Source organism: Urocampus carinirostris, chromosome 7 (assembly GCF_059441175.1).
Source record: "Urocampus carinirostris isolate Australia breed hairy pipefish chromosome 7, RoL_Ucar_1.0, whole genome shotgun sequence".
NCBI lineage: Eukaryota > Metazoa > Chordata > Actinopteri > Syngnathiformes > Syngnathidae > Urocampus > Urocampus carinirostris.
In genome coordinates this window covers 43,283,481-43,299,545 of record NC_142355.1, presented here as the reverse complement: position 1 = coordinate 43,299,545, position 16,065 = coordinate 43,283,481, and the positions used below count along the sequence as shown (strand labels likewise).

Here is a 16,065-nt window from a genome sequence, read left to right as displayed (position 1 = left end):
AATCAATTTTTCCAACCGTTCTAGCAAGATATTATGGTCCACTGTGTCAAAAGCAGCACTAAGATCCAGCAGCAGCAAAAGTAATGAAGCTCCAGAGTCCATTGCCAGTAGGAGATCATTGGTCAGCGATGCTACAGTGTCGAAAAGGATTTTGGGGTTGTTCTTTTGTGACGTCATCACCTTCGAAAGGTAAGCTGATTTTGCAGCGGCAAGGGCCGCTTTATACTTTAACAAGCTGTCACACCAGGTTTGATGGAAAACCTCAAGCTTGGTAGCGCGCCATTTTCTTTCAGATTTCCTGCATTCTTGTTTAAGGGATCTAGTTTTATCAGTAAACCAAGGCGTGCGTCTTTTAGGTCGTGATTTAAGCCGTATGGGCGCTACTGAATCCAGGACACTAGTCAGGGTAGCAGTAAACGTATTCATGAGTGAGTCGATTGAGCCTTTGAATGAAGGAAAGGACGCAACTGCTCGGGAAAGAAGATCAGAGAGCTCAGAAACTGTGCCAGTGCTTATATTGCGTCCGCTAAGTCCTTCAGCTTTTTTAGTACTACATTTAGCTAGCCCCTCGAATGTGACTAAATAATTATCAGAAATAACGGTAGTACACGGTAACACCGTCATGTTTGAGGTTGAAACTCTTCAAGTCAGAACCAAGTCTTGCGTGTTTCCATCTTTATATGTTGGGAAATAAACCAGTTGATTGAAACCAAATGTATCAATTAGAGACCGAAACGTAACATTAAGTGAACTGAGTGGGGAGTTCATATTAATGTTAAAGTCCCCCACAATTATTATTTTGTCTGCATAGGTTACTAGATCAGACAATAGTTCAGAAAATTCATCTAAGAAAGCTGAGTATGTCCCTGGTGCGCGATAAATAGTTACTACATAAATTGACAATAGAGAGGACCGCATAATAAGAGCCTCGACCGCCTTATAATTATTAAAGATACGAGGAGTAAATTTGAATGTTTTTTCAGAAATTAGCGCGACACCGCCACCCTTCTTCAAAGAGCGTGCTACATGGCTGCTCACGTAGTCTTGAGGAGAAGCCTCATTTAACGGTAAAAACTCATCCGGTCTCAACCAAGTTTCACATAGACCAATCAAATTAAGTTTGTAATCACGAATAATATTATCAACATGATCCCTTTGTGTATGGGCCCACCAGACACTGTCCTCCCAGACGAGACCCCATTGAACACTGACCATCCGGACACTGTCTCCCCTGATACTGACTGTTTAGACTTGACTGTCCCAAGCTCAGGTTATTTGTACTCAACCTAGCCGTTATGATCTTAGGGTCCGCCAGTCCAACAGGCCTCCCAGTCGTCTTATTTGTCAGACCAGTTTGTAGGTGACAACTCTCTGTCCGCAATATCTGCTAGTTCCTTGTTTAGGTTCTTTAGAGATGCACTTTCAGTTTGAGTAACAAAGCTTGAGCAAGAAACAAGAATTGTGCCTATGTGAGCACTTGAAACAACAGGAACAATGTTTGATATTTCAGAGATGTAACATGGCGGCGCGCATGGATGCTGTGGCTAGTTGCTCTCCAGCTAATCGTCTATTTATTACCGTTCTCTCGTCTTTTTTGCTTTCTTTTTTGGACACATGCGTGGCCAAAAATACTTACAGAAGGGACGAACTTATTCGGTTGGGTGGGCGTCTAAATTTCGACTTTTCGGGCACTTTTTACACCGCCTATGATATACTGAAGGAGCTTCAAAGAGATCCGGCGTCCTTGTGGACAACTATTCCTCCTAATAAACGACGACAACGGCGCCGTAAAGACAGAAAACAGAAGCGTGGTTGCCGTGCGGGTAAATGTGTGAAGCGTGCGAAGTCGAAGGAGCAAGAAGGACGCAAGGATGTGACTAATTCCACCATTCATTCCTCGCCGAACAACCGACGCTTTATACTCAACGCTCACGAACGGCGACATCTTGTGACGATCTCTACAAAGACTACAAAGAATTCAGCATGCATTTGAGGCTCTTGTGATGCGGTCCTCTCTATTGTCAATTTATGTGATAACTATCTATCGCGCACCAGGACCATACACAACTTTCTTAGACGAATTTGCTGAACGTTTGTCTGAACTAGTAACCTATGCAGGCAAAATCATAATCATGGGGGACTTTATCATTCATTTGAACTCCCCACTCAGTTCACTTACTGTTGCGTTTCGGTCTCTAATGGATGCATTTGGTTTTAATCAACTGGTTGATTTGCCAACCCAGAAAGATGGAAACACGCTAGACTTGGTTCTGACTCGAGGAGTTTTAACCTCAAACATTATGGTGTTACTGTGTACTACCGTTATCTCGGATCATTATTTAGTTACATTTGAGGTGCTAGCTAAATGTAGTGCTAAAAAAGCGGAAGAATTTAGCGGACGCAATATAAGCACTGGCACAGTTTCTGAGCTCTTTGAACTCCTTCCTTGAGCAGTTGCGTCCTTTCCTTCATACAATGGCTCGATTGACTCACTCATGAATGAGTTCAATACTACCCTGGCTAGTGTCCTGGATTCAATAGCGCCCATAAAGCTTAAATCACGTCCTAAAAGACGCACGCCTTGGTTTACTGATGAAACTAGAACCCTTAAACAATAATGCAGGAAATTGGAAAGAAAATGGCGCGCTACAAAGCTTGAGGTTTTCCATCAAACCTGATGTGACAGCTTGTTAAAATATAAAGCGACCCTTGCCTCTGCAAAATCGGCCTACCTTTCGAAGGTGATTGCGTCTCAAAAGAACAATCCCAAAGTCCTTTTTGACACTTTAGCATCGCTTACAAGGCAACAGACTATCGCAGATAGTTCGACGCACTCTGCTCATGACTTAATGGTCTTCTTTACTAAGAAGATTCAATGCATACAGGAAGAAATTGCTAAAGACATTATTAATACCACACATATTAAAGGGCTGAAATCTACAGATGCACGACAGGGTGGCTTTCCAAGGAAATTGTCCAGTTTTAGTGAACTGTCACTTGATGATCTCAAACAGGTGGTGAATGCGGCCAAACCGACAACTTGCCAGTTCGACCCGCTCCCAGGTTCACTTATTAAAAGTCTTTTTGGCGTCCTTGGACCTTCAGTTCTAAATATTATAAACATATCACTCTCCTCAGGTGTAGTTCCAGCAGCTTTTAAGTCCGCCGTTGTTAAACCCACGCTGAAACGACCCAACCTTGATCCAGAAATCTTATGTAATTATAGACCTGTGTCAAACCTACCTTTCCTTTCTAAGGTACTTGAAAAAGTAGTGGCACAGCAGCTGAATGATTTCATATCCGAGAATAACCTTTTTGAATCTATGCAATCAGGATTCAGGGCTAACCACTCTACTGAGACAGCTCTGATCAAGGTAACAAATGATCTACTGGCAATGGATTCTGGCGCTTCATCACTTTTGCTGCTGCTGTATCTTAGTGCTGCTTTTGACACAGTGCACCACAATTTCCTACTAGAACGGTTGGAAAAATGGATTGGTCTCTCAGGAACCGTCCTCTCGTGGTTCAGAGCCTACCTCTCAGATAGGACGCACTGTGTTAAATATGGCGAAATGACATCTGAGCCCTTTAATGTTACCTGTGGTGTTCCGCAGGGTTTTAGTGCTTGGCCCCCTTCTTTTCAGCATTTACATGGTTCCATTAGGTGATATTATTCGCAAGTACAATATCAGCTTCCACTGCTACGCAGACGACACTCAACTCTATCTTCTGTTGGAGGAATCTCCCACACTAATCTGTGGAAATTTGGAGGCCTGCCTCATTGAGATAAAAGAGGGGATGTCACTCAATTTCTTGCGTCTTAACTCTGAAAAGACCGAAATGTTAGTCATTGGTCCATCTAAATGCCCTGACTTATTCTCAAAAACTGCTGTGAACATTGACAAATGTCACATCACACAGAGAAAATTTAGGTGTCATATTTGACCCTGATCTATCCTTTGAAACGCATCTAAAGAAAATTACTAGAGCCGCTTTCTTCCATCTTCGTAACATTGCTAAAATCCATTCAATACTGTCTCAGTCGGATGCGGAAATTATAATTCATGCGTTTGTTACCTCCCGTCTCAATTACTGTAATGCACTACTCTCTGGTCTCCGGAAGTCTAGAATCAAGTCTCTTCAGCTGGTACAAAATGCCACAGCGAGGCTTTTAACTAGGACAAAAAAGTACGATCACATAACACCGATTTTGGCTAACCTGCATTGGCTCCCAGTTAGCCTTAGATGTGATTTCAAGGTTCTCTTAGTATTATACAAAATCATACATGGACTTGCTCCCTCTTATCTTTCAGATCTGATTTCCCCCTATGTCCCGGTCCGAAGCCTACGATCTGAGAGTGCCGGTCTTCTGGTGATCCCAAGAGCAAAGAAGTGTTCTGCTGGTTCGAGAGCGTTCTCCATCCGGGCACCGGTGCTGTGGAATGCTCTTCCCCCTGAGATCCGATCTGCAACCTCAGTGGAAATGTTTAAATCTGAGTTTAAAACTCACTTCTACTCCATAGCATATGAATAACCTACTCTTCTCGTCGGCTGAAAAATAGTCTGTGTAATATAGTGTAATAATCTGTGAAGCCCTTTAAGACTCTTCGAGATTTAGGGCTATACAAATAAAAATGACTTGACTTGACTTGACTAGGTCCAATGACCCAGAGCGTTTTTAATATCCTTCCAAAGAAACTTTGAAAGAGACAAATTTGTCTGAACTTAAAGGAACGATGTGTGAAAAAACGAGAAACCCATTGAATAACTTTATGATTTAGGGCTATACAAATAAAAATGACTTGACTTGACTAAAGCTTTCGGAGCAAGCGATCTAATATTTAAAAGACCAAATTTTAGCTTTGCTGAATCGTTTAACTTAGCTGAAGTCTTTGTAGAGATCTTCACAAGATGTCGCCGTTCGGGCGTGTTGAGTTTCAGGCGTCGGTGGACCGGCAAGATCGATGAAGAAATAATGGTGGAATTAGGCACATCTTCGTGTCCTTCTCTGTCATTTCGCCAATGTGGCTCCTTCGGCTTCGCACACTTCACACACTTCCCCGCACGACGACCCCGCTGCTGCTTTCTGTCCCTACGCCATCTTCGTCGCTTCGTAAGTGGGGTTGCCGACCACGGAGATCCCGGATCTCTTTGTAGCTCGTTCGGGATATCAAAGGTGGTATAAAAAGTGCCCGAAATGTCGAAATTTAGACGCCCACCCAATTGAATAAGTTCCTCCCGACTTTAAGTGTTATTGGCCACGCATGTGTCCAAAAAAGAAAGCAAAAAAGACAAGAGAACGCTAATAAATAGAAGATTAGCTGGAGAGCAACAAGCCGCAGCATCTGCAACCTCATCTTGCATATCCAGATCATCCAGATCATTTAGATGGTTTTTACTCAGACAAAACAAACATAAGGACTAATGTGGTCCATTACAGTATGTTTTCAAATATTGATATTTATTTTCATTGATTTTTTTTTTAACAATGCATTATGTGTTCAAGAAAAAGGAATCGGAGACAGGACCTCAATGCCATCAATAAATTTTTGTCATTTAAATAAACATTTTATTTTGTTACTTGAAAGACATATTTTCGTAATTTCAATTACCAGAAGCCTTCAAAACACTTGTCTTTTAGAATCCTGCACTCGGGTTTCCGATCTATATTTCCCTTTCTCCCATTTTTTTCTCTCTCCTCTGTCGAGCTAACTGTCTTTGGTCACTCCTTTCTGGGTTAAATTTTCTTCCCCACAGCTGAAATCACATGCATTGATTTCCCTCCTATAATGACCCCATCTCATCACTATTTACAGGAAACACTCAGTCCCTTTGACTCTGTGCTAGTTTGTTGCCTTCTATTTGATGTGTCAAGCACTCTTGCCACAGTGTCTTGTTATTCCAGTGTACTGAATCCTTGCCTGCCCTTCCAGATCAAGAGTCCAGCCTGACAAACTGTTCCTATCGCCATTTGGACTAACTGGAACACCGACGCCTCACCTTCAACGGGAACCACGATTTTTGCTTCACTACCTGACTGTCTGAGTACCAAGGACCACTGATTTCTCTACTACCGTAAATTCCGGACTATAAGCTGCTACTTTTCTCAACATTTTAAACACTGCGGCTTACAATATGATGCAGCTTCTTTTTGGTTAGGGGAGGCAAATGGTCCGCGTATCTCCTCAGTTGTAAGTTGGGGCCTAGCGTCAAGACAACATGTTCCCAGTGGGTCTTCTAGCAATTGGCTTAGAACTGGTGCGGACCAGGGAATCAGATTTTCTCATTAAAACAAAGCATAATGCTCTGAATATCAAGTGAAATTTGGAATCTGCAGTAATCAGTTTTTCTGCACTTTGCTTCTGCACCACCCTGAGAGGGTTCTTGACAGTTTCTTCATGGAGACCAGAAGAAAGCGTCAAAACAAATATATTGTTTATCTTTTGAGACAGTATCATGAATCCCATGCTGTTGGAATTCTGCTTCAGATTGGGAGAATGCTTGACATTGGTGACAGCGGATACAATGCATAAAATACATTCTTATCCAGCAGAAAACGTTTCTAAATTTAAGTATATAAATCTTTTGTATTTTATGATATTTGATCTAACTTTGTAAATAAAAAGGACAAATAATTCATTAAAACATCCCAGCAAATAGTAGATAATGTTGCTCATTTGTGGATTTTTTTTTTTTTTACCAAGATTGGATCAAATACTAAAAATGAGAAAATTGATCTACTGTCTACTTGCTAAGGCAATTTATTAAAATAAATGTATAGAATTTTTTGTTTTTGTAAGATATTTCACTTTATTTCTTAAAACAAATAAAATAACCATACTTACATTAACCAACATTTTCTTATATAGCAGTTGGTAGATTGTTTTGTTAATAAATAGTATTATTACTATGAGAAAGAACATACTTACAATGAGCAAAACAATATATCTGCGAGGTATTTTTAAGAAAACAAGCTAAAATATCTTAAAACTATAGAAATTACACTTAAAACAAGCATTTTTCTGCCAATAAGTTAAGAAACAATTTTTTTTGCACATTTTGCAGCTACACGTCTTTTTTGCATCACCATCCAGTTGAAAACTTTGTGTGCTTTGGTGTTCATCGATTGTTTTAGGGACAGTGTATTTTGTTTGACCATTAGATATCACTGTATCGAATACTGCACCTAAAAACGAATGCTAAAAAGTAAAAAGGAGAATACATGCTACAGAAACTCAGTGACCAAACTGCACAATTTTTCTCAGACTTTTTGCCCATCTTTTCTCGAAAAAAAAAACAAACAAAAAAGAAAAGAAAAATAAAGTAAAACAAAAAATAAGAAAAAAAAACCCAAAGAAGTCAGAAAAAGAAGACAGGTTTTGGTTTTGAGGTAGAAATTTCATTTTCAAAAATACGTGAACTATAAAAAAATCTTGCACGTTTTAAAATACTCGTAGTCTAAGGAATTAGCATTAAGTTTACGTAAAAATCCTCGGTAGATGTACTGTTTTTTCTTTTTTTCCACGTGATAAACTTTTTTCTTGCCTCTCGGTCTTTGGGTTTGTGTGGGGTTGAATTTTTTTTTTTTTTGGATAGAAAACAGTTCAAAAACCAATAAAAAATTGTGAATTAAAAAAAATTAAGTGCAGCCCATGCAAATTATGGATTCATTTATTACTAATTGATTGATTTTGTTTGGCATTAAAATACAATTGAATTTTTTCATCAGAAGTTTTCTTGTGGAAAACCCAATTCGATCCCAACCTTACCCAGACCCTAGCTCTGGCGGTTCCCATGTAAATTAAGTGTAAAAACCCTGCCCTAAATGATACACACTGTCCCTTTAAGATTAGGGGAGCCTCTCCAGTTGGCCAAGAGTCAGCTGTGATCCCATTTAATTGCCGTATTTTCCGCACTATAAGGCGCACCTAAAAGCCTTTATTTTTTTCAAAAGCTGACCATGCGCCTTATAATACAGTGCGCCTTATTTATGGATCAATTTTAAAATTGCAAAGTTTTCCAACTAACTTGCAGCCGCCGACTAGATTTTCCCCCGAACGCCAAGTAGTCCGCGGTGTATGCTGGGATTTATTTACCGGCGTTTCATTGGCTAACCAATGTGTCAATCATCATTTGAATCGATCACTATTGGCTAAAGTTATTCAGAGGTCAAGGGGCGGATCCTTTTTATCATTTACAGGCTCGCATAGGCTAAAGGGGCGAAAGAAAGCCTGCAATTGGCCGAAAAAGATGTGTCAATCATCAGTTGAATTGATCACTATTGGCTAGTTATTCGGAGGTCAAGGGGCGGATCCTTTTTATCATTTACAGGCTGGCATTGGCTTAAACGGCGAAACAAAGCCTGCAATTGGCCGAAAAAGATGAATGTGTATAGCACGTGGCTGACGGCATAGAGAAAGCATTTTTTCTATTCTCCTGGATTTACTACCCTCACGGATATAAGAGGACATTGGCTGCACATTATTATGAACGACTTCGGTGAGCTACTCCGGGTTTTATATTGTCCCTGTATCTTGTTTCAGACTGAACTCGATGTTTCTGTGATAAGCGGTGCAGATAATGGATGGAATGGAGTGTCTATTTTAAATTAAACTCAATTCCAAGTGTTTATCGTCATATGCACAGTAAAGTTGCGAGCGAAAAAGAAAATAGATACTAAGGAATGGTTGGCATTTCTTGAATCCCAAGACTTTAACCTTCCGAATGATGGAACAATGCATCTGAGTGACATCGTACGGACACCGCATCCGCACGTGTTCTCGACACGTATTTGCGTCTTTGCAAGCTTTCGGAATGTTAAGGGGGTAATAAGTTTGACTGAACTATCTGACTGTTTTGTCGACGTTCCCATTGTAGCGCCTTATAATCCGGTGCGTCTTATGTATGTCAAAAATAGGACCAAAAACTATTTTTTCGGGGTGCGCCCTATAACCCGGTGCGCCTTATAGTGCGGAAAATACGGTAGGTCTTAGTTGGGCAAAAAATAGGGTTTTTGGTTCAATGCTGATCTGCATTTTGTCATGGGGTGATGAGAGCAGTGCAAGGGCAATCCAGTTTGAGTTGGATTAGTTATTTAATTAAAATGTGTGATATGATAAAGGTGACAAAAGTGGTCTTTTTGCGGTTTTGACATTTACAATGCTGACTTGCACACTTTTTTGGTGAAGGAACTCTATCAGAAACCGAATTTTAAAATGTAATCTCTCAAGTCTCTTCTCTGTATTTTGTGGTTGTGTTGATCACGTGCTAATCACCCTGACAGCCCTCCTGATGGCCCACGTACATGCATCGCAATAGCCCTCACTGCAGCTGTCTAATCTTGAAACATGCGAGTTTGATTTTGTGCACAGCAATTTCTAAGTGTCACAGCTTCTAGTGAAATTCTGATGCCAAAAGACTTTGCCAAAACAGATGAAGATGACCTTAGTCTTTAATGTGATTTCATATATTATCCTCTCCATTGGCTTACTATATTATCTTATAAACTAGATGGGCAAACTACAGCCACGAGTCACATGACAGTTTCTAAGTGGCCCGTCAAACTAAAAAAATTTTTTAAAAAAATGTCATGGTAAAAAACCTGCGTCTACTACAGAATTTATACTAAAACACTACAAAAAATCAACTATAGTAATACTACAAAGCTAAGTATCAAACTAAGTATTTAGAACAGGGATCTAATATATCATAAAGTGTTTTAAAATAAATTTGATGACATCCAATTAAAAACAAATATAAAGAGAAATATAACATGTATATGAATGAGAAAAATTGAATAGAGCTGCAGGACCAGCCCCATTGTCCAATGTTTTTGACCCAATGGGGCCCATCGCTCACCCATGCTTCAAATAATGATAATTTTCTTTTGTATTAAACAAATTAATTTTGAATTTGCTCAATGCACATAAACTGATATTTCTGCTAGCTAGGAACATTTTAAGCTTCTTGGAGTGATTATTAACCGTTATATCACAGTGGTTTGCGAAACTATTTGGCCCCTTTGAACTTTGTGACCTCTTGCCACAATTCAGACTTCAAACAAAGATATAAAACTGTAATTTCTCGTGAAGCAGTGGGACACAATCATGAAGTGGAACACACTTGATTGGATATTTTAAACCTTTTTAGCAAATAAAAAATGAAAAACAGGGTGAGCAAGATTATTCAGCCCCTTTACTTTCAGTGCAGCAAACTCTGTCCAGAAGTTCAGTGAGGATCTCTGAATGATTCAATGTTGATCTAAATGACTAACGAAGATAAATGAAATACACCTGTGTGTAATCAAGTCTCTGTATAAATGCACCTGCACTGTGATAGTCTCAGAAGTCTGTTTAAAGCGCAGAGAGCATCATGAAAAACGAGTAACTCATCAGGCATGTCCGAGATACTGTTTTGGCGAGGTTTAAAGCTGGATTTGGAGACAAAAAGATTTCCCAAGCTTTAATCATGTAGGTATGTGCAAGCAATAATATTGAAACAGAAGGAGTATCAGACCACTGCAAATCTACCAAGATCGGGGCGTCCCCCTAAACTTTCAGCTCATACAAGAAGAAAACAAATAAGAGATGCAGCCAAGAGGCCCATGATCTCTCTGGATGAACTGCAGAGGTCTACAGCTGAGGTGGGAGAATCTGTCCATAATACAACAATCAGTCGTATACTGCACAAATCTGGCCTCTATGGAAGAGTGGCAAGAAGGAAGCCATTTCTTAAAGATATCCATGAAAATTGTTGTTTAAAGTTTGCCACAAGCCACATGGGAGACACACCAAACATGTGGAAGTGGTGCTCTGGTCAGATGAGACCAAAATCGATCTTTTTGGCGACAATGCAAGACGTTATGTTTGGCGTAAAAGCAGCACAGCTCATCACCCTCAACACACCATCCCCACAGTCAAACATGGTGGTGGCAGCATCATGGTTTGGGTCTGCTTTTCTTCAGCAGGGACAGGGAAGATGGTTAAAATTGATGGGAAGATGGATGGTGCCAAATACAGGACCATTCTGGAAGAAAACCTGATGGAGTCCGCAAAAGACCTGAGACTGGGACGGAGATTTGTCTTCCAACAAGGCAATGATCCAAAACATAAAGCAAAAGCTACAATGGAATGGTTCACCAAAAAAAACGTATCAAGGAGTTAGAATGGCTAAGTTAAAGTCCAGACCTTAATCCAATTGAGAATCTGTGGAAAGAACTGAAAACTGCTGTGCACAAACACTTTCCATCCAACCTCAAGACGTTATGTTTGGCGTAAAAGCAGCACAGCTCATCACCCTCAACACACCATCCCCACAGTCAAACATGGTGGTGGCAGCATCATGGTTTGGGCCTGCTTTGGTTCACCAAAATCATATCATGGTGTTATAATGGCCAAGTCAAAGTCCAGACCTCTATCCAATTGAGAATCTGTGGAAAGAACTGAAAACTGCTGTTCACAAATGCTTTCCATCCAACCTAACTGAGCTCGAGCTGTTTTGCAAGGAGTGGGCAAAAATATCAGTTTCTCGATGTGCAAAACTGATAAAGACATACCCCAAGCGACTTGCAGCTGTAATCGCAGCAAAAGGTGGCGCCACAAAGTATTAACTCGATGGGGCTGAATAATTTTGCACACCCACTTTTTTTGTTTTTTACTTGTTAAAAACGTTTAAAATATCCTATAAAGTGTGTTCATCTTCATGATTGTGTCCCACTTATTGTTGATGCTTCACAAGATATTACAGTTTTATATCTTTATGTTTGAAGTCTGAAATATGGCAAAAGGTCACAAAGTTCAAGGGGGCCAAATAGTTTCGCAAGCCACTGTTAACTGCATATGAGTAGATTCAGGGATATAGTTGACCGAAACATCCTTCATATAATGCTCACTATGGTCCCTCTCTTTTCTCTTTCTGTCTTTTAAACTTTCTCTCTTTCTCTCATACAGTTCTTTTTTAGCCCTATTTAAATGACTGTGTTGTATAGAAATTTGGGAAAATACATATAAAAGCGATACAAAATCAGTTATTTGATTACAGAATGAAATGAAATGAAATGAAATGATCTGCATTTTATATAGCCCTTTTCAAGTCAATGACTTCCCAAAGCGCTTTACAATGTGCTCCACATTTCCCAATAGCGGCCTTGCAGCCATGTGAGGCGCTAACCTGCTTTTTGGGGGTATTAGGGGTTCAGTGTCTTACCCAAGGACACTTCGACATGTAACACGAACGGGCCGGGATTCGAACTGGGATCCCTTGATCCCAAGACGAGCGCTCTACCTCCTGAGCTACTGCCGCCCCAGGAGAAAGATATTAGGACTCTGTATAATGCTGGGGGTATAAAACGTGAACAGACAACAACCTGTTAATAAAATCCATCCATCCATCTATTATCTGCACCGCTTATCCTCAGTAGGGTCGCGGGGGTGGTGGAGCCCATCCCAGCTGTCTTCGGGCAGTGGGCAGAGGACACCCTGAACTGGTTGCCAGCCAGTCGCAGGGCACGCAGAGACAGACAACTCAGTCACTCATTCACACCTAGGGGCAATTTGGACTGGCCATTAACCTTACATGCATGTTTTTGGAATGTGGTATGAAACTGGAATGCCCGGAGGAACCCCACGCAAGCACGAGGAGATCTCGCAACCTCAGAACTATGCCGCACACGCGCTAACCACTGCACCACCGTGCAGCCCTGTTGTAAAATCTAACGTGATAAATTTGAAGATATAGTAAATTGTAAATCCCTAGTACACAAAGCAAGTAAGCACCTACAGAGCAGACACTCATTATCTCAGAGGAATCCTGAATTCCAACGTCTAAATATTGGCTAAACGTTGAAAAGCAATTGTGTCACCTGAAAAAGTATTAATTCATGGAACAATTTGGATAAGGACTTTAGGAATGTCCCTAATTTACATTAATTTTAAAAAAGCTAATACAATACATATTTTAGATTTCTTAAATTTCCGAAAAAAGATTATTGTAGCTGTTTTCTTTAAGTATTACATGGTATAGGAGTCACTTTTGATACTATTAAAAATGGCATTTCTTTTCTTTTTTTAAATTTTCCTTTGTAGGGAATGGGGCTATTTTCATGTCTTCATTCTGAATAATTATTTCTTACAAGAAAAACATTTAATTTGGGTATGCATTTGAAAGCTTTGGCTTCAGCCTAGTCCCTTGCTTATTATGTATTTTATATTTTTATTGTACAACTATTTTTGTGTAAATATTTTATTGTTTGCTTTTGTAAATTAATGATAGGTGTGGGTTTTTTGTGTGAAAAAGCCTCAATGGCTGACAGTAGAGCAAGTCACCAAACAAGTTGTACTTATTTTTCTGACCTGTATGAGCTGCTGTTTGAGCCTCTGCATCTCCGACAGGTTGAGCTCACTGAACAGGTCTGGCACTGGGTGCAGACCCTCGGTCTTTCTGCCTGCATGGTGGTTTCCATTCATTTTGGTTAACAAGGCGCCCGGATGAAGGTGACTGTTGTGCTGGCAAGTGTCGTCATTGTTACCGTTTACGGCTACAACGACGCTGTCGTTGCAGCTGTTGGATCCGGAAGTTCTTTTGGCCTCCTCTGGGAACTTGAGGCCTTCACCGCCGTTAACAGCGAGGGCAATGTGGGTGCCTGCTCCGTAGACGCTTTCACTGAGGCTTAGGTGATGGGCTAACTCCTTTCGCAAATTGTTTTTCTGTTCACGCTCGTTTTTTAAAGCATCCAGGGCCTCCTCCAGTTGTCCTGCAGAAATTTCTTTCAGTCGTAAAGCATCTTCAAGTTGGCTGTTCAGCAGAACAGTCTCCTCTTCTAGTACCTTAATCTCGTGCTTGAGACCTTCGTATTCCACCTGAGAAGAAAGAAGTGAGATATAGAGGATGTTCTAAAAAGTTTGACCTAATTTCATATAAGGATCGCTTGATATGGGTTTTTTTAATAATTAAAAAAAGAAACAAATAATGTTTGTTTAAAAATCAAATATATCAGCAATTGTGCACTGAAACCTTTTAGAGTAAATAAATTACAATTTCAACACAACTAACATTGTCACTGACCGGACCAGATCGGAGGCAGGAGGCAGGAAGGGAGAACTCATTCGCGTTAACGATCAGATACTTTTATTAAGGAAATAAAAGTCGTCCAACACTCAGGGACAAAACAAAACAAAAACAGGCTTACAGGCAAACAGGAACTTAGACTAGGAATACTCACAAAACAGGCTTTTACCCAGAACGTGCAAACACAGGTTTCCTCAAGTCAGACAGAACAGATTAATGCAGAACAGAAAACGCAATGAACCAGCAACCGGCAATACCCACAGCCCGCCCTTAAGAAGCACACACGCAAATTAGACGATCTGCTACAGCCGGTGCCCAGGGGGCGGGGCCAGCCGGTCGCCACGGCGACCATGCTGGACATGACAAACATGACTAATGTTTCACTTTTACATGACTAAGAAGTGTTATGGTTTACACAGAAAATCCAATAAAAAACAGGGTCTCAGTCACAGCAATCGGTAAACAACTAGGTACAATAAGGTTGTATTACAATAAGGCTATTTTAAAGCCAATTTGTGTACTACTAGTCATGGTCGTAAACAGCCCTAACCACCCCCAAATTCAACCCTAGTACCCCAATAGGTTATAGCATTTTTAAAACTCTCTTTTCCTTGATATAAGACAGGATAAGCTTAAATTTGATGAAAATGCTTAATAAAAAGTCCAAAAAGTAAAACAAATGAAAAAAAATGTGAACAACGCAGCGTTGAAAACACTCCACTGTTTGAAATGGTTTAGTGAATTTGATTCCTAGCACCATGTTAAGATGTATTATGTGATTCTTGACCACATTATCATCACATTTTGATAGATTATCTATAAACCATTCACTATTAAAAAAATGATACTGAATTCTTCTTGTTTGAGAACACGTGGGTCAATTATTTATTTATCATTTTATTATGTATTACTTATTTAAATTACTGAATTAATATGTTAAATGTATGTGGTTGTTGGTGTAAAGCGAGGGCGATCAGACACTCTGGGTGCTTAGAACCTCCAAAGCTCTGAAACCAAAATCGGTCCTGGTTGTTAATATTAGAGCGTTTAATTAGATTGGGTTGCCTCCAGTGTTAGTGACGTTCACATTATTGTCTTAATAACTTTATTATATAAACAACGATCGCTTTTTTTGTTTTAATCACACCTATCATTATTTATCATTAAACACATTATACGGACTACGATTGCGACACTCGTTCTATTGGAAGTCCAGCGCTGAGGAGCATATAAAAATCATAGGGGAGTCAGATTTTGCAAGGGAGTCGGAATCAGGCACAACACCGGTGTTGGCTGATTCCGTGTCCGCATAACTGCACGTTGACGACATTTACTTGACATTTCAGTCAACGGTGTTCACAAAGGGCGGGAGAGAAATGACGCTAACTGAGAATGTGAAACGTATTTGCGAATGTGAAAAACATTTAAGACAGCCATAGCTTTCACGCCAGTCTGCAAATAGTGCAGAGTGGGGACCTCCTGTTTCAGAGGCGCCGCCTCCAGGGCGGCATTAGCTCAGGAGGTAGAGCACACGTCTTAGGATCATGAGATCGCAGGTTTGATTCCCAGCTACTCCGTGTTATATGTCGAAGTGCCCTTGGGCAAGACACTGAATCCCAAATGCCCCCAATAAGCAGGTCGGCGCCTTGCATAGCTGCATGCCCGCTATTGGTATGTGAGTGTGTGAATGGGTAAGTAAAGCGCTTTGGGAGGTCTTCATTGAATTGAAAAGCGCTATATAAATGCAGACCATTTACCATTAATCCAATCAGAAGACGCGGGGTGGATGGCACCATAGACAAAAGGCAGGAGAGTTAAAAAAAAAGACTCAGCTTGGCTCGGCTGTTGCGAGGTGTTGTCCTTAATATTAATTGGCTTCATAATATGTTGATACTGATATCCGTCAATTTCCCAAATATTGGTGTCGATTATCGACCCGCCCGATAATCAGTCATACTCTGGTTTTGTAGGTCACTACAGTGGTACCTCTTTATACAAGCA

At 40.3% G+C, this 16,065-nt stretch overlaps 1 protein-coding gene across 4 annotated transcripts in view; it reads right to left on the bottom strand.

Moving 5' to 3' along the window:
- bicd1a (BICD cargo adaptor 1a) overlaps positions 1–16,065 on the bottom strand; it is a 121,846-nt gene that overhangs the window by 55,396 nt on the left and 50,385 nt on the right. For 2 of the 4 annotated variants that reach the window (XM_088341041.1, XM_088341042.1), the window contains exons 4-5: positions 13,526–13,856; positions 13,350–13,441 (exon numbers count right to left, since the gene is read on the bottom strand). In XM_088341041.1, the coding sequence (XP_088197167.1) occupies positions 13,350–13,441; positions 13,526–13,856 (423 nt within the window). Of the gene's footprint in view, positions 1–13,349; positions 13,857–16,065 lie in introns of all 4 variants that reach the window. The other 2 variants (XM_088341038.1, XM_088341039.1) reach the window with 1 other exon arrangement.